This window comes from Lepidochelys olivacea, assembly GCF_965140295.1.
Source record: "Lepidochelys olivacea isolate rLepOli2 genome assembly, chromosome: 14".
Classification (NCBI taxonomy): Eukaryota; Metazoa; Chordata; order Testudines; family Cheloniidae; genus Lepidochelys; species Lepidochelys olivacea.
Window position 1 is genome coordinate 27,132,408 of NC_140424.1, and position 23,939 is coordinate 27,156,346.

Below are 23,939 nucleotides of genomic sequence, written 5' to 3' on the forward strand. Positions count from 1 at the left end.
CCTCATCCTTCCTGAACAGTTTATATCCATCCATGACAGTACTCCAATCATGTGAGTTATCCCACTACGTCTCTGTTATTCCAATCACATCATAATTCCTTGACTGTGCCAGTTCTCCCTGCTTGTTTCCCAGGCTTCTTGCATTTGTGTATAGGCACTTAAGATAACTCGCTGATCGTCCCTCTTTCTCAGTATGAGGCAGGAGCCCTCCCCTCTCACGTGCTCCTGCTCGTGCTTCCTTCCGGTATCCCACTTCCGCACTTACCTCAGAGCTTTGGTCTCTTTCCCCCGGTGAACCTAGTTTAAAGCCCTCCTCACTAGGTTAGCCAGCCTGCTTGCAAAGACGCTCTTCCCTCTCTTCATTAGGTGGAGTCCGTCTCTGCCTAGCACTCCTCCTTTAGGTGGTCTGGACACTAACCTGGAACCTGAGAGACCCAGCTCAGCTACCTGTTTTGCCATGGGTTTCCTGTGTGATCTTGGGCACCTCATTCTGTCTGGACAACAGTTCCCATCTATAACATGGATATAATAGTACTGCCCTGCCTTGTAGGGTTGGGTTGAGGATAAATATATTAAAGAGCTAGTGGTTTAAACAGAGGTGGTTGGAAACTTTGTTTCCTCATGAAAATTTTGTGGGTTTTTTTGTCAAAGAAAATCCCCAACATTTCTCAAAACTGAACTTTTTTCTCTGAAAACGGTCAAAAACATGAAATTAAATTAAATTAAATTAAAAATACATTTTTTCAGCCAAAATTATTTGTTTTCCCAGTTTTCATTTCTTTAAATGAAAAAGAGAAAATGTAAAAGGAAAGTGAAGACTTTCTGTGAAAGTTTTGTTTGGTGAACCCTGCACTTTATACATTGGAAAACATGGTGATGGAATGCGGTCATGGCAGCCATATGGACACTTTAGATAGAGCAGTAAATAATGTGACTTTTCCCCCTGATCATCTACAAAGTTGAGTTATGACAGTTCCTTCCATTCGAGGCTATCATGAGGCTGATGTCATTCTCAGATTAAATTCATCCATGGGCACCATTTAGTTTGGTGCCTGAGTGTGATCTGAGTTCTTCTGAGCTGGCCTCCAGGCATAAGGAGTAAGTTACATTCCATGTTCAGCACTGGATGAGTTGATTTTTCACCTTCTGTGAAGCACCAAGTATTGGCTATTGCCCAGAGCCACCAAGTATGTCAGTGGCAAAACCAAAAACCAAGTCCCATGAGAGCTGGGTGCATGCTACTTTGGAGGAGCTGGGCCTGAAACAAGTTCTGAATTCCTATCGACTGCATGAACTTCCTTAGACTCCCTTGAAAATAAAAGCCCAAATATGGAATTTTTTGCACCATTCTGGAGTCCTTTCAGGATGCAGAATAAAAGCACATTTGAAAATGTGGCTCAAAACAAGGATTGCAAATTTTGTTTTAAAATTAACAAGACAGCAAATACAAACGTTGAAGGACTCCTGAAATGAGCTGCACTTGGCATGTGAGGAAATGATGCATTGTAGGCATCACCTCTGAATGGACTAAAATCTCACTGTCTGAGGAGATGCAGGAAGACAGCAGCTTTTGATGTTTATCGCAGGCTCAGCGGTAAGTCCTTACTAATGTTCACTTCCAAACATAACGCATGCACAAAATAGTATTTGCCCATAAAAACACAAGTATGTACATGTAGAAACACACACAATAATCCACATTCACAACACACATGTAGTCACAATATTTTTCAATCATAAACACACGGTGTGTGTTCACAAACACAACAATAACACACACTTGAACGCCAGAAGAAGCACTGACGACACACACAAAAAGGCACAAAAAGGTACACAACATTTTTCAGAAATAAAGACATGATATTGTACATTCACATCATGTTTGTTCTCAAGGACACACACAGGAATAGAAAACTCACATGCACATTGATTTCAACTCAGGTATACGCTCACAATAATGTACCCTGACAACAACACACATGTGAGCAGTACACTTGACTAGCAAAGACACACTGAAAGCAGTGTCTCAGTACATTGCACTTAGAATGTAATCTCACAAAAAGAAACACAGAAGCCAGATCGACACTAGAAACTTTCACCATCATAGCAATGGTCAAGCATCAAGCACATCAGCTTGGAAGTGTGATTTTTGGGCAACATTTCTATACCGGTCAAACCCCTCGTGTAAACGTGGTTAAACCAGCTTACAAATGCTCCTGCGGTGTGGCTTGTTTCTCTCAGAGAACCTGTCAAGGTTCCTCCCCCACTCTGAACTCTAGGGTACAGATGTGGGGACCTGCATGAAAAACCTCCTAAGCTTATCTTTACCAGCTTAGGTCAAAACTTCCCCAAGGTAACAAATATTACCCCCGTTATCCTTGGAATGGCCGCTACCACCACCAAACTAATACTGGTTACTGGGGAAGAGCTGTTTGGACGCGTCCTTCCCCCCAAAATACTTCCCAAAACCTTGCACCCCACTTCCTGGACAAGGTTTGGTAAAAAGCCTCACCAATTTGCCTAGGTGACTACAGACCCAGACCCTTGGATCTTAAGAACAATGAACAATCCTCCCAACACTTGCACTCCCCCTTTCCTGGGAAATGTTGGATAAAAAGCCTCACCAATTTGCCTAGGTGACCACAAACCCAAACCCTTGGATCTGAGAACAATGAAAAAGCATTCAGTGTTTTACAAGAAGACTTTTAATAAAAAATAGAAGTAAATAGAAATAAAGAAATTCCCCCTGTAAAATCAGGATGGTATATATCTTACAGGGTAATTAGATTCAAAAACATAGAGAACCCCTCTAGGCAAAACCTTAAGTTACAAAAAAGATACACAGACAGAAATAGTTATTCTATTCAGCACAATTCTTTTCTCAGCCATTTAAAGAAATCATAATCTAACACATACCTAGCTAGATTACTTACTAAAAGTTCTAAGACTCCATTCCTGTTCTGTCCCCGGCCAAGACGACTACAGACAGACACACAAACCCTTTGTTTCTCTCCCTCCTCCCAGCTTTTGAAAGTATCTTGTCTCCTCATTGGTCATTTTGGTCAGGTGCCAGCGAGGTTACCTTTAGCTTCTTAACCCTTTACAGGTGAGAGGAGCTTTCCCCTGGCCAGGAGGGATTTCAAAGGGGTTTACCCTTCCCTTTATATTTATGACACGCCCCCCAAATCTCAGCTAGGGTGAAACACTGGCTGGGATTTCTTCCTGGAGCTCTAGGAAAACAGAGTTAATAAGACACATGCATCTCTAAATATACTACCAAGTACATAAAGACTAACAATATTTTCCACATCTCAAGGACGATTTTAACCAGTTGATTCTGGGAAACTTTCACGGGAGAGTGCATCAGCCACTTTGTTAGAAGCTCCTGAGATGTGTTGGATGTCGAAATCAAAATCTTGGAGAGCTAAACTCCACCGAAGAAGTTTTCTGTTAGTTTCTTTGACGGTGTGAAGCCACTTTAGTGCAGCATGGTCGGTTTGCAGGTGGAAACGCCGTCCCCAAACATATGGGCGTAGCTTTTCCAGAGCGTAGACAATGGCATAACATTCTTTTTCAGTGACTGACCAGTTGCTTTCCCTCTCAGACAGTTTTTTGCTGAGAAACACTACAGGGTGGAATTCTTGATCAGGTCCTTTCTGCATTAAAACTGCTCCCACACCACGCTCGGATGCATCTGTGGTTACTAGGAACGGTTTGTCAAAGTCTGGGGCCCTTAGTACAGGGTCAGACATGAGTGTCGCTTTAAGCTTGTTAAAGGCCTTCTGACACTTTCCGGTCCACTGAACAGCATTTGGCTGTTTCTTTTTGGTTAGGTCTGTCAGTGGGGCAGTGATTTGGCTGTAGTGCGGTACAAATCGTCTGTAATAACCGGCCAAGCCTAAGAAGGATTGAACCTGTTTCTTTGACTTTGGGACAGGCCACTTTTGGATAGCATCCACTTTGGCCTGTAGGGGGCTGATAGTTCCTTGACCCACCTGGTGTCCAAGGTAAGTCACTCTGTTTAGGCCTATTTGACACTTCTTAGCCTTAACAGTTAGTCCTGCCTCCCTTATGCGCTCAAGGACTTTTTGTAGATGTTCCAGGTGGTCTGCCCAGGAATCCGAAAATATGGCCACATCGTCAAGGTAGGCGACTGCATATTCTCCTAATCCCGCTAGGAGACCATCTACAAGTCTTTGGAAAGTGGCGGGTGCATTTCGCAGCCCGAAAGGGAGTACATTAAATTCATACAGCCCGAGATGTGTGATGAAGGCTGACCTTTCCTTGGCAGATTCATCTAGTGGTACCTGCCAGTACCCCTTGGTTAAGTCCAAGGTAGAGATGAACTGGGCCCTTCCCAGTTTCTCTAATAGTTCATCTGTGCGTGGCATGGGATAGTTGTCTGGGCGAGTTACAGCATTTAGCTTACGGTAGTCCACGCAAAAACGTATTTCCCCATCTGGTTTGGGAACTAGAACCACTGGAGATGCCCATGCACTTTCAGAGGGGCGGATTACACCCATCTGTAACATATCCTGGATCTCCCATTCTATAGCAGTTTTAGCTTGAGGAGACACCCGGTAAGGTTGGACCCTAATTGGGTGAGCATTACCTGTGTCAATGGAGTGGTATGCCCGTTCAGTCAGTCCTGGGGTGGCTGAGAACGTTGGCGCGTAGCTAGTGCACAGCTCCTGGATCTGCTGTCGCTGCATACGCCCAAGGGTCATGGAGAGGTTCACCTCTTCCACACCACCAGCACATTTCCCTTCGTAGTAGACACCTTCAGGCCACTCAGCGTCGTCTCCTCCCTGGGCTGTAAACTGACAAACCTTTAATTCTCTGGAATAAAAGGGCTTTAGAGAATTAATATGATACACCTTAGGCTTTCGGTTGGAGGTGGGGAATGCTATGAGATAATTAACAGCTCCCAGGCGCTCCTGGACCACGAATGGCCCTTCCCACGATGCTTCCATTTTATGGGCCTGGAGCGCCTTTAAGACCATGACCTGGTCTCCTACTTCGAAGGAACGCTCTCTGGCATGTTTATCATACCAGGCTTTTTGCTCTTTTTGAGCATCCTGTAAGTTTTCTCTAGCAAGGGCTAAAGAGGTTCGGAGGGTGTTTTGTAGGTTGGTTACAAAGTCCAGAATGTTAGTTCCTGGAGAAGGTGTAAATCCCTCCCATTGCTGCTTCACCAACTGCAATGGCCCCTTAACCTCACGGCCATATACAAGTTCAAATGGGGAAAACCCTAAACTGGGATGTGGTACAGCTCTGTAGGCAAAGAGCAACTGCTGCAATACTAGGTCCCAATCATTGGAGTGCTCATTTACGAATTTACGTATCATGGCCCCCAAAGTTCCATTAAACTTCTCCACCATGCCATTTGTTTGATGATGGTAAGGAGTGGCAACCAAGTGATTTACCCCATGAGCTTCCCAAAGGTTTTTCATAGTTCCTGCCAGGAAATTAGTCCCTGCATCTGTGAGGATGTCGGAGGGCCAACCTACCCTGGCAAAAATGTCTGCTAGTGCCTGGCACACACTTTTAGCCCTGGTGTTGCTTACAGCTACTGCTTCCGGCCATCGGGTGGCAAAATCCATGAAAGTCAGTATGTACTGCTTTCCTCTGGGTGTCTTTTTCGGAAAAGGACCCAGAATATCCACAGCTACTCGCTGCAATGGAACTTCAATGATGGGGAGTGGCTGGAGAGGAGCTTTGACCTGGTCTTGGGGTTTTCCCACTCTTTGGCACACCTCACAAGACTGGACATAGGTAGAAACATCCTTGCCCATTCCCTCCCAGTGGAATGACCCCCCCAAACGGTCTTTGGTCCTGTTCACCCCAGCATGGCCACTAGGGTGATCATGGGCTAAGCTCAAGAGCTTGGCCCGGTATTTAGTTGGAACTACCAACTGTCTCTGAGGATGCCAGTCTTCCTGGTGTCCCCCAGAAAGAGTTTCCTTGTATAAAAGTCCTCTTTCTACAACAAACCTGGATCTATTAGAAGAGCTGAGAGGCGGTGGGTTGCTCCGTGCCGCCGTCCAAGCTCTCTGGAGGCTTTCATCTGCTTCCTGTTCGGTCTGGAACTGTTCCCTTGATGCTGGAGACATCAGTTCCTCATTGGATTGGGGACATAGGCTTGGTCCCTCTGGAAGCGATATAGGGGATGGAGCTGTTTCTGTTGACTGTGAACCGCTCTCCGCTGGTGCACTATGTTGGGATTCAGGCTCCGGCTGAGCCTCTTGTGTAGGGTTATCGGCTGCTGCCAGTTCAGGTTCGGTGGGGCCCTCTGGTGTTGAGGTTGCAAGTACTGGATTCAGTGCTGGCACGGGGTCTGGTGTTGGTTGTTTGGCTGGTTCCGGTTCTGGGACTGGTTCCGTCTGGGTCTCTGGGACTGGATCCACTACTGCTGTTGCAGACATTGGCCTGGGGTCCAGGTCCATCACCTCTGACTGGGTCCTGATAGAAGTTTCCGGAACAGAGCTAGGCCTCACGGCTTGTTTAGCCTGGTTGCGGGTGACCATTCCCACCCTCTTGGCCTGCTTCACATGATTGGCCAAGTCTTCCCCCAACAGCATGGAGATGGGATAATCATCATAGACTGCAAAAGTCCACATTCCTGACCAGCCCTTGTACTGGACAGGCAACTTGGCTGTAGGCAAATTGAAAGAGTTGGACTTGAAGGGTTGAATCGTCACTTGGATCTCTGGGTTGATTAAATTGGGGTCCACTAAGGAAGCATGGATAGCTGACACTTGTGCTCCGGTGTCCCTCCACGCGGTGACCTTCTTCCCACCCACACTCACAGTTTCCCTCCGCTCCAAGGGTATCTGGGAGGTATCTGGGCCTGTGGACCTCTGGTGTGATTCCGGTGCAATGAACTGTAATCTGTTGGGGTTCTTGGGGCAGTTGGCCTTTACATGCCCCAGCTCGTTACACTTAAAACATCGTCCAGCTGACGGGTCACTGGGGCGAGGAGGGTTGCTGGAGAACGGGGTGGTGGGACGATAAGGGGTCTGGAGGGTTCTTTGGGAGGTAGGTGGGGCTTTGGGCGGCCCCCGGTAATAGGTTGTGGTCTGGGGTGGTCCCTTCTGGTCTCCGCTCCAACTGCGACCAGTTTTCTTCTTCTCTGCCACCTCCACCCATCTGGCTCCAATCTCTCCTGCCTCAATTACAGTTTTGGGTTTCCCATCTAGGATGTATCTTTCTATTTCCTCAGGAACACCCTCTAAGAATTGTTCCATTTGCATTAGGAAGGGCAAATTTACTGGAGATTCAACACTTGCTCCTGATATCCAGGCATCCCAATGTTTTACAAGGTGGTAGGCATGTCGGGTAAATGACATGTCTGGTTTCCACCTTAGGGCTCTGAACCTCCGACGAGACTGCTCGGGTGTTATCCCCATTCTGACTCTCGCCTTGGATTTAAACAGTTCATACTTGTTCATGTGTTCTTTAGGCATTTCAGCTGCCACCTCAGCTAAGGGTCCACTGAGCTGCGGCCTCAGCTCTACCATGTATTGGTCAGTAGAGATGTTGTACCCAAGGCAGGCCCTTTCGAAGTTTTCTAAGAAGGCCTCAGTATCATCACCTGCCTTGTAGGTGGGGAACTTTCTGGGATGGGAAGTGGTACCTGGAGAAGGATTGCTAGGGTTTGTTGGTATATTCTGCTGGGCCTTTATCCTCTCCATCTCCTCCACATGCTTCCTTGCCTCCATTTCCCTCTTGTGGGCAGCCTCCTGTACCTCCTTCTCCAGCCGCATGAGTTCTATCTGTCTTTCATGTTCCCTTTGTTTTTCCTCAGCCTGAAATTTGGCTAATTCCAGCTGTAGTCGAACTGAGGATTTGGCCATTCTAACCTCTCTGTTTTTAACTAACTTTACACCCGAGGTTTAGAAATAAACAAACAAAACTTGGCTGTAAACTTTTGCTGTGCTGGAATAGAGTACCTATTCTCTGATAGTGATTGTCAGCCTACAGAAAAAGACAATTCCCTTGTCTCTGCTCTGGGCCCAAATTAAAGCAAAAAACCTCCAACTACTTGGAAAACTGCTTACCCAGCCCAAAGAAAAAAAAAAATTTCTTTTCAAACCTGTGCTCCTTGTAAAACAAACAAAAAAAAATCAAAATCCTAAAAAAAAACCCTGCCACTTTTGTCTCCAGGCAAATGGGTAGAGCACACACCCCCTATTTACTTTTAGGAAGAAAAGAAAAAAAAAAAAAAACCTCTGGGTTGGAAGACTGTGAATTTCCCTGCAGGAGTTAAGTACCCTGCCTCCAGGCAAGAAAACCTGCAATTCACAAGATAATCCCCTTTTGTCTCTGCTTGGCCACAAAGCAGAGAGAAACCAAGCTGCTTTCAGTTTCAAAGCTGCCTTCTGGACTTCCTAAAAATTCCTTTTTAAAATCTGTATTTCTAGTTCAAAAAATCTCAACTGGATCTCAAAATGATTTCAGGTTAATCCCACCACTGTGCCACCATGTCAAGGTTCCTCCCCCACTCTGAACTCTAGGGTACAGATGTGGGGACCTGCATGAAAAACCTCCTAAGCTTATCTTTACCAGCTTAGGTCAAAACTTCCCCAAGGTAACAAATATTACCCCCGTTATCCTTGGAATGGCCGCTACCACCACCAAACTAATACTGGTTACTGGGGAAGAGCTGTTTGGACGCGTCCTTCCCCCCAAAATACTTCCCAAAACCTTGCACCCCACTTCCTGGACAAGGTTTGGTAAAAAGCCTCACCAATTTGCCTAGGTGACTACAGACCCAGACCCTTGGATCTTAAGAACAATGAACAATCCTCCCAACACTTGCACTCCCCCTTTCCTGGGAAATGTTGGATAAAAAGCCTCACCAATTTGCCTAGGTGACCACAAACCCAAACCCTTGGATCTGAGAACAATGAAAAAGCATTCAGTGTTTTACAAGAAGACTTTTAATAAAAAATAGAAGTAAATAGAAATAAAGAAATTCCCCCTGTAAAATCAGGATGGTATATATCTTACAGGGTAATTAGATTCAAAAACATAGAGAACCCCTCTAGGCAAAACCTTAAGTTACAAAAAAGATACACAGACAGAAATAGTTATTCTATTCAGCACAATTCTTTTCTCAGCCATTTAAAGAAATCATAATCTAACACATACCTAGCTAGATTACTTACTAAAAGTTCTAAGACTCCATTCCGGTTCTGTCCCCGGCCAAGACGACTACAGACAGACACACAAACCCTTTGTTTCTCTCCCTCCTCCCAGCTTTTGAAAGTATCTTGTCTCCTCATTGGTCATTTTGGTCAGGTGCCAGCGAGGTTACCTTTAGCTTCTTAACCCTTTACAGGTGAGAGGAGCTTTCCCCTGGCCAGGAGGGATTTCAAAGGGGTTTACCCTTCCCTTTATATTTATGACAGAACCCGTGTCAGCAATACCAGCAAAACTACTCATCCATTTACAGGAGGAGAGCTTGTTACTATGTTAACCCCTTAACCTCCTTAACCCCTTCTTGCCCAGTGTGGGATTTGTATTCCCCATCACAAGTCCAAACAGAGGGGGGGAAACCTTGAAGGTACAGCTTTCCATACTGTTAATGGCTAACAAGCCTAGCAGGCATGAGGGGTTATTTTTGCAAGTAGAGCTTTTTGTTCTATTGGTACTTTTATCTAATTCTTCAGATGTATTCTTTGGGTAGCAAATTATTACCCCACCTAGCTGTAACAATAGGAATTTTGAATCCTTGATTTTATCTTGGTTTCTCTTGAACTCCTTGGAAGGTGACTTTAGATGATGCTTCATTCAGCAGACATTCTTTTGCCCTGTGTCATCCTGGCATCTCTGTTGCCAGGCTTGGGAGGAGGGTTAGAGAGAATCCACTCTGCGGCCTGCAGAAGACTGGATTCTAATTCAAAAGTTTGTTACTTTTTCTCCTGATTTGCTTCTGCTCCTGGAAGGTGATATTCGGAATTTTTTTTTGAAGCATGAATTCTAGATGAGTTTTTCAAATGTTTGGGTAGAGAGAGTTTTTGTAGGTCACCTTCCCCTTGTCCCCGGTATCTTATAAAACCATTGCACTCACTGATGTGCTGTTCACACACCACTGCCCTCAACAGCTTCTCTGTGTACTTTGATGCGATCCAATCACTTGCCTGGAAAATTACTCGGTTTTCTGATATTTCTAAAATATTAAGGGATTCCCCAAAGTCAGAGCCAGGATTGGTAAAGGTCCCCAAAACACAACTGCAGCCTACCCTGCGTCAGCCAGATCCAGCGTCTTAATTATTTGTAATTGATTTAAAGTGAAACAAGAGGTTGATGCTCAGTCAACCCATGAAACTCTTTGCCAGGGGATGTTGTGAATGCCAAGATTATAACAGGGTTCAAAAAATAACTAGAGAAATTGATGAAGGAAAGGTCCATCAATGGCTATTAACCAGTATGGGCAGGAATGGTGTCCTTAGCCTCTGTTTGCCAGAAGCTGGAAATGGTCAACGGGAGATGGATCACTTGACGAATACCTGTTTTGTTCATTCCCTCTGGAGAACCTGGCATTGGCCATTGTCGGAAGACAGGTTGCTTGTGCCTCTGTGAATCTTCCAGGGACGGAAGTGAGATGGAGTGTACACGAGAATTTATGAAAAAGTGATCTAGAAGCATTCCACAGTGTTGCAAATCATGGCCTTGCGGACAGACAGAAAGCAAAGTGGGGGATTCTTCACCCCACCCCAGGCAGTACAATGAATATAGCCTCTGTTTCCTTCCACTGGAAGACACTTGCACACCTGCTGGGCCAAGACTGCTGCCTGGGACTGCGGGTGCTACAAGTGGCCAGCAGTGGGCCAGAAGGATGAGGACCATGCAGGAGGTTTGCCAATAGAGGCAAAGAGAAGCCAAAAGCACCTTGCTTCCAAAAGAGCCAAGAAGGAGAAGGACACAGTCCATCAAGAGAGACTGCTCTAGAGGTTCCTGGATGAAGAGAGGTGGCTCAGACAGCGGGACGGATTGCTCAGGGAGAGAACGCTGGGTATGTGGGCCAGCAGGGTGATTCATCCAGCTCCGTGACAGAGCCTGCACCAATGCATGTGCCAGCTGCAATGTCTGCAGGTGCACAGGTACCTGTAGACAGGAGAGGGGAATGGTGTCCCTGGTCCTGGTTCACAATGGTTGGAGGGTGGAGTTTCTAGCAGGGCCAGTGAACAACATTATAAGTTGCAGTGGGGGAGGTTTAGATTGGATATTAGGAAAAACTTTTTCACTAAGAGGGTGGTGAAACACTGGAATGCGTTACCTAGGGAGGTGGTAGAATCTCCTTCCTTTGAGGTTTTTAAGGTCAGGCTTGACAAAGCCCTGGCTGGGATGATTTAACTGGGAATTGGTCCTGCTTCGAGCAGGGGGTTGGACTAGATGACCTTCTGGGGTCCCTTCCAACCCTGATATTCTATGATTCTATGATTCTAAGTAGGGTTTGTTTTCCAAACTATCCACAGTTGTATGTCTGAGAGAAAGATTCTCTAAGCCCTGTCCAAGGGATGTACCCCTGTCTCTGAGACCAGGGAGGTGGCAGAACACAGACTGGTTTATGACATATACGACATCTTTGCTGGTCAGCCCCGAACTCTGAATTCCATGATTAATCTTCTTCTGACACTTAATAGCTTTTCTATTTTGGCTGTAGCGATTCTTCAGACGCTTGGCCAAATGGCAATCCTGCTCCCATGTGGCACCTCAATTTCCCACTCTCTAAACTGGGGATAATCCTGACCCACATTCAGAAAGTGGTTGATCTTCTCTCTTTCTTCCCAAGTCCCTGCCCTCCTTGCCCAGCCCTGGCCTCTGTCCTGTTCCCCAAACTTCCCTGCCCATCTGAATGCCTGTCTCACCCCAGCTCAACCTGCAAGGTCTCCTGTGTTAGCCGATGGCCAAGGATGTTTGGTGAGGTGCCAGCTATGCCCGTTTTATACCATCCGTGACTTTAACCGCTAGGACACACTGTCCCTTCGCAGCGGGCAGCCCGGGCTAGGCTGAAGGATGCCCCAAGGTCCTAAACACCCGTGACTTTAACTGCTAGAGCTCAGAGCTCCTTCGCAGTGGGCAGTCAGGATTGACTGACAGGCACCCCAAGAGTTTGCCCCGTGGAGGCGGCACAACTCAACGCTAGGCTCTTAGTACTGTCACCTAATGGCCAGGCTTTATAGCCAAAACGGCTGAGGTTCTTTAATTGTGTTGGCTGCTTTACAGTAAACCAGAGAAACAAGTCAGGCTTATGCACAAATGGTTACCAAAATTTATTAAACTAGATTCTAATCATGTGGTTACAAAATTGCTAGTGCCTACTTATTTAAATGTAGAGATGTTACACATACAAACAAGTTACAAAACTGACGCCACAATCCCAAAGAAAGAAAACAAAGTATAGAGCTCTATTTCAAAATATGTGTACACTAAAGATAGGAGATCAGGTGTGGGTGCTTCTTACCCTCCTTGCATCTCTCGATTCCAGCGGTGCCAAGCCAGGATCGGTCACTCAATTCCGCGGAAAGACGAATAAGGGACAAGGCGTAGGGACCCTCTTAGCTGCAGAAGCCTTGGGAGGCTGTCACCTATCTGACCAGCAGATAGATAGTGAAAAGCACTCAAAAATCATGGTGCTGTAGGTCCCATACTTATACCTCTGTACTCCTTTATTCTCTTTCTCCTTTCTTATGCCAAATTGAGGCTGGTCTGTCGGGGTGACGCCAGCTTTCGCAAGAGTAGTTTACACTTGCAAGGGAGAGAAACAATAAGTTTTGACTACTGGACATTCCTTTTATTAGGGTAAATATTTTCCCACCTAGGATGTTGGGGTGTGTGCATCACGCTATTTAGTGGGGGCTAAGAGCCATGTCTGTCACAGCTTCTCTGTTTGCTGTGAGCCTAATCGTTGTATATGTTCCCAGAGGCACATTGTAGCAGCACACCTGTGCTTCTCACAGCTTCAAAGGCTGTGCTGGAATTGATGTTAAGTGCCCTGTTGTTTTGGCTCCCTTGTGTTCCCAGCAATGCTGGTCTGAGGGGAGGGGCGGGGGGGGGGGGGCTGGCTGTCTGGCTACAGGTTCTCACAAATTTTTGGCAGCCTCAGAATGAGGCTCTGACAATACTTAACTAACTGTAGGAAAAACAAATAAATAAATTACATGTGCATATTTACATTGGGATTTTTTGCAGACTCAATAATAAATATAAGGTACAGTTAGTTGTGTCTTATCTTTACTGGACCTAAACACAGAACAAACCAGTGCTTTGCAGAGTCTTGTCTTTTTTGTTGTTCTTTTGCTCTTTTGGTCAAAGGTGGACGGCTGTACAACAATTCTGAACTAAATTTAAAAATGCTTTACATAATAGAAAGGATAATGACTAATAACGAAAGAATGTATCTGCCAATATGTCCAAAGTTTCTTTCACAGACAAAAAAACCCAATCAACGTAGCCCAGTAATAATAATGATAACAGTAACAACAAAATCTGAGCCGTTGCTGTTGTCTTTTCAGCTTGGTTTTTGCATCATTTAACAGCTTGCGCCTCTGAAGCTCACCGTAGTAATTTGGTTCAACTTCCCTTGCACAAGTGCTGTAGGGACGTTGCACGACATACATTTCAATTTGATGAATTTCTCTCTCACACTGCAACTTGTTCAGAAATGGAATCAGATGGCTTCGGAAACACAGGAAACTGCCTTTCCCCCTGGTGCTGAAGTGTTTCTTTTTCTTTCTATGTTTTGCTTTTCTTAGCAGAAGGTCCCAGAGGAGCCACCTGCTGTCACATTCAAGGTCATTTTCTGGCACTAGATTATCTGAAATACTTTCTGATACCCAGTCACATTTTAACTTTTTCACCTCCCTCCCCACCCCCATGAACAATCGCAACCTACCCAAACACCACGCAGTGAGATGGCCCATAGCCACTTACAGAGCTACAATAACATGAGATGTAAACACAGTGGTTAGAGGTCTATAAAATCATGAGTGGTGCAGAGAAAGTGACTAAGGAAAAGCTATTTACTTGTTCCCATAACACAAGAATTAGGGGCCACCAAATGAAATTAATGGGCATCAGGTTTAAAACAAATAAAAGGAAGTTCTTCCTCACACAGCGCACAGTCAACCTGTGGAACTCCTTGCCTGAGGAGGTTGTGAAGGCTAGGACTATAACAGGGTTTAAAAGAGAACAGGATAAATTCATGGAAGTTAAGTCCATGAATGGCTATTAGCTAGGATGGGTAAGGAATGGTGTCCCTAGCCTCTGTTTGTCAGAGGGTGGAGATGGATGGCGGGAGACAGATCACTTGATCATTGCCTGTTAGGTTCACTCCCTCTGGGGCACCTGGTGTTGGCCGCTGTTGGCAGACAGGATACTGGGCTGGATGGACCTTTGCTCTGACCCAGTATGGCCGTTCTTATGTTCTTAGCCAAAGAATACACTTTGTGACTTGAAAGAAAACCACACCTATGTAGCTCAGCTCTGCCGGCATGGTACTATTTAAAAGGGAGCACGCATTAGGATTTATGGCATTTAGAAGACACCTTTAATACTTAACATCTGAGCGATTGTTGGGGCACTTTGGAGGCTCTTGTGGCTGCAAACAATCAGCTGGTGGCTGCATTTGAGAAATGCTGTTCTGGAGTCTAAATGAACAAGGCCTTCCCTTAGCCACATGCTGGGGAAATGAGGTAAGACTCCTTCTCATGAGATCACTCCCTCTCAGCTGCAGAGAAAAGCTTGACAACGTGACCCTGAGTTTAAAAGGTTCAAAAGCAGAAGGCACATACGGAGTTTAAACGAGACACACTTACTGCTTGAGGGCCCCACTGCCTGATTTTGAGATCTTGGCTCGTTCAAGTAGGTGTGAGTTGTATAAGTGTCACTTCTAGGAGTCTCATTTTGAGCCCCTTTCGATTGCAGTCTCTTTTCCCATCTGTCAAGGTTCCTTCCCCACTTTGAACTCTAGGGTACAAATGTGGGGACCTGCATGAAAACCTCCTAAGCTTACTTTACCAGCTGAGGTTAAAACTTCCCCAAAGTACAAAGTATTTGATCCTTGGACTTCCACTGCCACCACCAAACGTTTAACCGGGTTTCTGGGAAAGTGTTGTTTGGAAACGTCTTTCCCCCAAAAATCCTCCCCAAAACCTTGCACCCTACTTCCTGGGGAACGTTTGGTAAAAATCCTCACCAATTTGCATAGGTGACCACAGACCCAAGCCCTTGGATCTTAGAACAATGACAAAAGCATTCAGTTCTTGAAAAGAAACATTTTAATAGAAGAAACAGTAAAAAGAAAAGGATCACCTCTGTAAGATCAGGACGGTAAATACCTTACAGGGTAATTAGATTCAAAACATAGAGAATCCCTCTAGGCAAAACCTTAGGTTACAAAAAGACACACAGACAGGAATATTCATTCTATTCAGCACAACTTATTTTATCAGCCATTTAAAGAAATCATAAGCTAACGCATATCTAGCTAGATTACTTACTAAGTTCTAAGACTCCATTCCTGTTCTGACCCTGGCAAAAGCCTCACCCAGACAGACACAGACCCCTTTGATGTTCTCCCTCTTTCCAGCTTTTGAAAGTATCTTGTCTCCTCATTGGTCATTTTGGTCAGGTGCCAGCGAGGTTATCCTAGCTTCTTAACCCTTTACACGTGAAAGGATTTTTCCTCTGGCCAGGAGGGATTTTAAAGGTGTGTACCCTTCCCTTTATATTTATGACACCATCACATACACCTCAGGTTTGCTACAGATCCACCGTCTTCCCATGTAGCACCGTGAGCTGCTGACTCCTTTCTCGTCATTCAGATACGCGCAGTCACCTCCTCCTCTTAAGTGAAACCTGCAACACAGAAGCCAGGGAGCTGCAGTCAGGCAGAGGCCAGGCATTTCACACCAGTCCCAGCCAGGGGAGCCGTTCTCCACAGTGCAGGCCTGAGTGCGGAGCAGCTACTCTCCCAGCCCCTCAGGAGCAGAGCTCAGAACAGCGGGGGCTTTGCAGAACCGCTGACTGTTCCTGACCCTCTATGCTGAGCAGCCCACAGGGGTACTGGAGAATGGACAGTCCCCAGCAGGACAGAGAGAATTTGTTAGACTGATTGTCAAAAGGGACCGGCCCTCTAACAAGAGGGGCAGACCATCACCAGAACCAGACGACTGAGCAGGAAAAGCGGGGGACAGGAGGGATCTCGCCTCCTTGAAACACATGGAGCAGAACCAAGATGACACTGAAAGAAGAAATTGCATTCAGGGGTTTCCTTTTCCGTTGATCTATAACTCTTGAGCTTTCCATTGGGGATGGGGGAAAAAGAGAGTGTTGAAGAAGTTCCTTTGTGAAAGCATGTGTTCCTTGTTTGTAACCCTCACGTGACTCTCCCAGAGTTCATCTGGTGTGGAGGGTGGAGCTCTAGGGACAACATGCCTCTCGGGAGATTTGGGAGGGTTCAGCACTGGTTTTGGGTCCTACAGCAGCTGATCTGCAGGGTCCCACATCCTAAGGAGCATACCAGACAGGGAGTCTGTACCCCAGGAGAGTGCCACAGAGGCCCGAACTCAGGACAGTGTCTGGTAGCTCTTCAGACCCAGTGAGGCTGGAAGCAGGTGGGATCCAAAGGTTGGGTCCAATACAGCAGAATGGGGACTGTCCATTGGGGAGCCCTGACCCAGCGCCAAAAGAGCCTGATTTTTCAAAGTACTGAAGTAACCCAGACCAGAGAAGTGGGGGGGTCTCCATCCCCCTCTAATGGCTGGCCTGCAAAAGAGCTTTATCAATCGGGGGGGAGTTTCAGTTAAAGAAGTGGATTCTTTCGCTCCTATGGCAGAGGCTCATGCTTCTAGTCCTGAAGTCCCAGGGTTCAAGTAGCACTGGTTTTGTGATAACACTTGGAGCCCACTGAAACCCATCGCGGGGTGGTGGCTGGGCAGCCATCACTACTGTACCCCGTTCCCGTGGGAGCCCCAGGCGTCCAGCACCTGTGAACCGCAGGCTCCTTTAACATCGGTGCCTTGTTGTGGATTCAGAGGCCTCACCAGCCAAGTCACTCAAACCTGCCGGCTGCAATCCCCAGCAGGACCTGCACCTGCCATGCAGCGCTCCGCATGCGGCCCTCTCTAGCAGCCACTGTTAACCTGAGCTCCCTGCTGCCTCCTTTCCCCGGGGGGGGTCAGACACCCCAGGGACCTTGCTGAAGAGGGCTGGGGGAGAACAGCGAGTGTCCCAGCTGAAATCCCAGCGCGCTGCGAGGGCACCTCTGGCTATGGCGGGCTCTGTCTCCGGCCCAGCACCGTGCTGCGGGGAGGAGCCGAGAGTTCAGGGACACGCCGGCTCCCATCGGTCTCCGATACACGCAGGACGCGAACGGACCAGGGTCGTGTCTGGTGGTTTCACTAGCACTGAATGGTGGATCTACCTGAGCTCAAACCGCTCAGACACCAGAATCCCCAAGCCCAGGGAATTAGTCCAGAGGGGTGAGAGAGACTCACAGGTGGTTGAATTTGGTGCCGTTGGTCCATTTCCAGGGCTGACCCTGTTCCCTCCGGAGGCCGATCCAGTGGTCCTGGACACCCTTATGTCGCAGCAGGAACGCCTTCAAGAAAGCCGAGGGACAGCAGGTATCAGCCCCAGCACCGGTGCTTCCCCACCCCCACCCCTCCAGGGCTCTGTGCCGCAGAGAATCCCAGTCTCATATTCATAGAGTATCAGGGTTGGAAGGGACCTCAGGAGATCTTCTAGTCCCACCCCCATCCCCAATTAAATCATCCAACAGATTTTTGTCCCATATCCCTAAATGGCCCCCTCAAGAATTGAACTCACAACCCTGGGTTTAGCAGGCCATTGCTCAAACCACTGAGCTATCCCTCCCCCCATATTGAAGAGTGCTCAGTTTATTTTTGGGGGGGGGGGTGTTCCCCTGCCTTTTGCAAAGTACAAGATCACCCAGGCAGTATTAACCCTCCCCCTGCACAGAGCAGCCCCACCCCTGTGCTCCCAGTCACCCACACCCCAAGTCCCCCTGGGCTAGGGGCAGCTGCTGGGTCTGAGCTCTCTGCAGAGACCTCTCTTCTCACAGATCAGCCCACGCTTACCACAGCAAGGCAGGAGGAGGGAGCGAGTCAAGCTGAAGTGGGAGCGAGTCAAGCTGAAGTCAATGTGAGAGGATCCCCTCCTCCCCCGCCTCCTCGGCTGGCTGCTCCTTTCCCATCCCCACAACAGGAGCACTAGCTGGGTTCTCAGTCCCACTCCAGCAGCCAGCAGGCCAGGAGATGCCTGAGCCAGCCCTGCCCTAGAAAGAAACTGTCTCCCTATTTGGGGAGGGGGGCAGCTGAGAATGGGCAATCCCTGTGATCACACACAGACAGTAGGGCCCTGGGCCCAGCCAGGGCTGGCGTTCAGCAGCTGGAAGTTCATTCACTCTGGCCTCCCAGCACGGGAGGGCTCAGAGCTGCTCCTCACCCCACGGGGCAGAGCCCAGGGCCTACTGCAGCAGCCACCACTGTGCCAAGATCAGTGTATGGCAATTCGAGAGTCTCTCACCATTTCCTGCTCACTGTTGATCCCAGCCAGGGAGGCACCCGGTGCACAGCAGCCTCCTACCCCCAGGGCTCTCGCTGGAGTATTTGACTGTGGCCAAACAGGCAGTCAGTTGACCGGCTTGCCAAGCCCATTGGGACCCCCAGCTGCGGCTGGACCATGGTAATCAGACGCAGGGGGACGGAGACGTTTGTCACTGTAAATTTGCCTGGCAAGAAGGATTCCAGGGACACTCCCAGCCTGCAAGGGACTGACACAGCTCAGAGCATTTCACCTCCTACCTGCAGACTTTTCTCTCTCCAAACACAGCAGCAAGAAAGGCACTTTCTGGAAGTCCTCACGGCAGTTTTCAGAGTAACAGCCGTGTTAGTCTGTATTCGCAAAAAGAAAAGGAGTACTTGTGGCACCTTAGAGACTAACCAATTTATTAGAGCATAAGCTTTCGTGAGCTACAGCTCACTTCACAGTGTAACCCTTTCAGAGCCATGAAAGAGCAGCAGTGGGGTCACCCATAAGTGACACCAAAGAGGATTTGAAAGACCTGTCTAGTTGAGAGGGGTCGGACTCAAACCCCTCCAGATGTTTTCGAGCACGTCACTTTTGTTTGCACCACAGTAACTCGGTAGCTGGTTTTCAAGCCTTCTCATGTGGCTGGCGCTCAGCGAGGAACAGACACTCGAAGTCTGGAAGAGTTAGGAAACGTGGCAGCGGTGATCAGAAAACGAGCATGTGTTCACCTCACGCACAAGGCATGTCTGACCCTGTAGATTTAACTGTCCAGTGCATGGTAGCCCACACCCCTGCCCTACTGAACTGAGCAGAGAAGTCAGTGACTAACAGTTGATGGCACAGGCTGTCTCCACCATCCATCTCCAGGTCAGATGCCACATGTTCTGCAGAGCTCCCTGCACCTGCAGGTGTGTAACCAACCCTAAGCTCACAGATTCCCACCTTACACAGTGAGAGCCAATGCTGCCCATTGCAACAGCCTGCCATTACAGCAGGGAGCTGGGATTCAGGGCCCATCTGTATCAGAGCAAGCTGCACCAGTATAATCACAGTGACGCAGTGACATCCGGGCAAACACCTCCTGGAGATACACTGGAGCAGTGCGGCTCGCTCTGGTAACTTCCTGCAGCGAACTGCACCAAGGCAAGCTCCTTTGTGCACCAGTGCAGTGCGTCTGCTTTAGCGGTTTGCACCAATTCAACTGCACGGACGTCATGACATCGGCACAGAGGATTCCTAATGCAGACGGACCTGGATTCAATCCCCTCTGCCAGCTGCTAAACCCTCCTGGGGCCCAGTGATCAGATCCCAGGGCAATAGAGAAATCCCATCCCTGACAGTCTCCAGCATGCCCTGCCCCAGACGACGGGGGGATACAGCAGGGTTCATGTTCACGGCAAACAGATGCCCTCTGCACGAGCACATGCTGTCTGGACAGCCCGGGGGTGTGAATGGTGCTAAGGGACCCTTCATGGCCAAGCTCAGCGATTTGTGGGTTTCCACACTGGAGGGGTCTCGACTGAGTTCTACGGCTCATTTCAATAACACTGCAGCACCTCCCACTCGGCCACAGGCATGACCTGAAGATCCAGGAAGGCCAGGCTGGTAACCTCAGAGCAACACAGGGAAGGCAAAGGGCTCAGGGATGCACTGCACCCTGTCCCATTGGACACCCTGGACAGGGACTGCTTCATGGCACGTGGCAAAGGCGACTTGGGTCCAAACTGCTCAGAGATGGGCTGAGGGGCTAATGTCACTCAGATCGTCCTGACACAGAGTGCCCAGGTGCAGGGGTCTGGGAGGGAGCAGGAGGAGGGTCGGGGAGGAACATCCCCCAGGAATTCTCTGTCTAAGGGGCAGAAGCCGGACAGGCCGGGAGGAGAGAGTGAGCGTGGTAGGTCACGGGGGAATGGGATGCACGGAGATCGTAGATGGAGGGGAAGGGAGGGGGCGGAAGCTGGGAACTCACCTGCCAGAGCAATGATGGCAGCGATCAAAGCAGACGATACAACTGTCAGTGCAACCACAACTCTAGGGGTTGGACTTTTCTTGCAGTTACAAGGAGGGTCTGAAACAGAAATGTTGGGAACACTGGGGCATGGCCACTAGGTAACTCGAGGGGATGGAAGACCACGAGTATCGATGAAGCCCCCTCGCACTAGGCCCCTGTGTCCTTGGCCCCCCCTCCTGCCTGGAGGCACTCGCAGCAGCTCTGCGTGCTAGGCCCAAGTGTCCTTGGCCCCCCCGCCTGGAGGCACTCACAGCAGTTATGCTGAGAATCTGCAACAGTATGTTGCAGAGTCAGACTGCCTGAAACTAAGCAAGGCCAAACAGGGGAGATATGGAAGAACAATGCTGAATAAAGCAGCTTTATGTATAGTTTAACAAATGATACAGAGAATCAGGGAACTAGCTGGGAACTGGATTGGCTGGCTATATGGATACTTGGAGCAGCTTGCTATTGGATAAGTATGCTGGGAAAAAGGATGTATAAAAGCCTGTGTAATTTCCTGCTCTGTTGTACAGGATTTGAGATTCAAATCTCCCTGTACCTTTTTGAAGCTTCAAATAAAATTTTCTGCTTCTCCACCCCGTTGTGATTATTGGGTGTAGCACACCGGGCAACGAACCAACTCAAGCTGTTGTTCAGCCTCTCGGCACTAGGTGCCGGCAACAGAAAGACCCGTCAGGCAGGGCTGGGAGGACACGTCTCACTGACAGCACCGGGGCTGGAGCTGCCCTGGAACATGCACCGTTCTGTCGATTGCTCCTTCCGTCAGACGCTCTGGGAGGGGAGCCCAGAGGGTCAGGCAGACTCCCTCACCAAGGGCAGATGGAGGGTCCATGGCTCCCTAGAGCTACCCTGGGGCTGTTACCAAGATCCGGCTCTGGCTGGGTAGCAGGGCCTCAGAGCAGCAGCCAGGCCATGGTAAGACGCAGCTGTGGGGAACTACAGACCCTCCCCCTGCTCTGGGCAGGGAGCCTGGGGGGAGGGATACGGACCTGGGGCTGCTCTCAGCCCCCCACCCCAGGCAAGTGGAGGGTCATCCACGGCTCCCTGCAACTGCCTGGACTCCAGCTCCCAGCCAGAGATGGGGTGGGGGGACCTCAGGGGGAAGAGGAGGGGGAGGGGCGGGGCCAATGACAAAAAGTGGGAGGGCCACGCCCCCTTCCAGCACCCCAGGCAGTCTCAGTGTCTCTCTCCAGCCTGCCCCCAGGCAGAGATGCCCCATTACCTGGGTTCCCTCCAGTCTCCAGGTGTCCATTGCCATTAACACACAACTCCTACAGCGGCTCTTCGCTCTCAGCAACCCAGCTGCTGGCCCCATTGTCCCTCTCAGCGACACTCAGGCCACAGACGCTGCTGCAGGTGCTGGGCTGGGGTCGGCTCCTCTCAGTCTGAGTGGGTCCAATTTGGCAGCAGCAAAGCCGAGGCAGAGGTCCTGGCCCTGGCTCCCCGTCCCTGCTCCAGACTCTCCAGCCGATCTGAACCCGAGACGGACCAAGCAGGACAGGTCAGGGGTGGGGGAGGCTATTTGTGGTTTCTTGTTCCCTGCCCAGCAGCCCAACCTCCTGCCAAAGGCGGTGCCATGATGATTAAAACCCCTTAACTCCTATCGGCCCCTCCGCCCCCAGGGCCTCAGAGACCTGATCTACTACAGGCCCCTCCCACCCGTGACAGGCACCCAGCTGGGGGGTGGGGGAGAAGACCCTCCTCACACACACAATCCTCTTAGAAGTAAGTGTGAGTCGGATATCAGAAGGGGAGGGGCTGGGGCTCGAAACAGCCTTGTCCCTGGTCCAGCCCCCTCCTTGAAGGGCGGGACTTGAATCAGTGTCCAGCGCTCCTCTGCCCAGCCCCTCCTTTCCCTTCCGGGGGGGCTCTCCCAAACCCCCCCCCCCCGCTCTTCGGCCCAGGGCCTGCCCCCGGAATCACCACCCTTTGGCCCAGAGCCCCGCCCCCCCTTCGGAGCCCCGCCCCCCATGCGGTCCCCAGCTCCGAGCCCGAGCCCCGCCACCCATTTGGGCTCCGGTCCCTCCCCCTCCCCATTTGGTCCCTGAGCCCGAGCCCCACCCCCCATTCGGGCCCAAGCCCCGGCCCCTCCCCCTCCCCATTCGGGCCCGCGGTCCCCCCTTGCCCCAGTCCGGCGGTGGCTGGAACCGGCCCGCAAACCCCGCCGCGCAGCGAGCGAGCCAGCCACCGCCGAGCAGCCAGCAGCACCCACCCCCTATCCACCTCCTCCAACTTCCCGCCCCCTGACTGACCCCCATCCCTAACCGCCCCCTCTGGGACCCCATCCCCTAACCAACCTCTGTCCCTGAGTGCCCCAACCCCTGTCCACACCCCTGCTAATCCCTGACAGCCCCCCCCCCCGGGATTCCCACACCTATCCAACCCCCCCTGTTCCCCATCCCCTGACCGCCCCCCCCAGAACCTCCACCCCATCCAACTGCCCCCTGTCCCCTGACTGCCCCTTATCCAACCCACCCCCTTACCACGCTGCTCAGAGCAGCAGGAGCTCACAGCCACGCTGCCTGGTAGGAGCAGCAGGCCAGAGCACCAGCGGCACAGTGAGGTGAGGCCGCAGGGGCGAGGGGACAGCGGGGAGGGACCTGGGGATAGCCTCCCCTGCTGGGAGCTCAGGGGCCGGGCAGGACAGTCCCGGAGGCTGGATGTGGCCCGCGGACCATACTTTGCCCACCTCTGCTCTAGGTCCTCACATCCAGAGCTGTGCCTAAGTCTTGTGGTGTTTTCCTGCACAACATTTCTAAGATACAGCCTTTCCTCTCCATCCACACAGCTAAAATTCCCATCCAGGCTTTGATCACATCACATCTCAGTTACCGCCACATGCTTCTCTTTTCCCTCTTCCCCAGCTCATATCCATTCAGAATATTGCTGCAAGCTGCAAAGATCATTCTCTGAGCCCACTGCTTTCACTATGTCACCCCTCTTTGCATCCCTCCACTGGCTCCCCCTTCTCTATTGCATCAAACAGAAGCTGCTTGTCTTCTCTTTCAAGGCCCTTCACATACTGTCCTCTCCCAACCGGACATCTCTCATTCACTGTACCAAGGTGTTGACTCCCACCTCCAATCGATCCATGCTGCCAGCAACACCCACTTGTTAAATTTTCAGACAACCACCTTCATTCTTTCTGCCACATGCCCTTCATGCTCGGAAGGAGAGCCCGTTAAACATTTGCAAACCTACCTCATTATCCATCTCCAATTCCCAAATCAATGCTCTTCTTTGCCCTGGTGTCTACCAAAAATTCAACAGCCTGTCTCCTGGGGCGCTCAGACCACTGCCTATCATACCGACCGATACAGTCTCATTATTTCCTTGCACTCCCCTGTCTGTCTGTCTCCAT

At 49.7% G+C, this 23,939-nt stretch overlaps 1 protein-coding gene across 6 annotated transcripts in view; it reads right to left on the reverse strand.

The window, feature by feature from the left end:
- Window positions 1-22,298, reverse strand: part of DHRS7C (dehydrogenase/reductase 7C) — a 56,548-nt gene extending 34,250 nt beyond the window's left edge. Inside the window, exons 1-3 of one of the 6 annotated variants that reach the window (XM_084647247.1) lie at window positions 21,801-22,298; window positions 18,837-20,632; window positions 17,508-17,611 (exon numbers count right to left, since the gene is read on the reverse strand). In XM_084647247.1, coding sequence (XP_084503373.1) covers window positions 17,508-17,537 — 30 coding nt within the window. In that variant the 5' untranslated portion in view covers window positions 17,538-17,611; window positions 18,837-20,632; window positions 21,801-22,298. Of the gene's footprint in view, window positions 1-2,933; window positions 3,229-17,507; window positions 17,612-18,026; window positions 21,061-21,800 lie in introns of those variants that run through there. The other 5 variants (XM_084647246.1, XM_084647245.1, XM_084647248.1 and 2 more) reach the window with 5 other exon arrangements.
- Window positions 22,299-23,939: the final 1,641 nt, after the last annotated feature.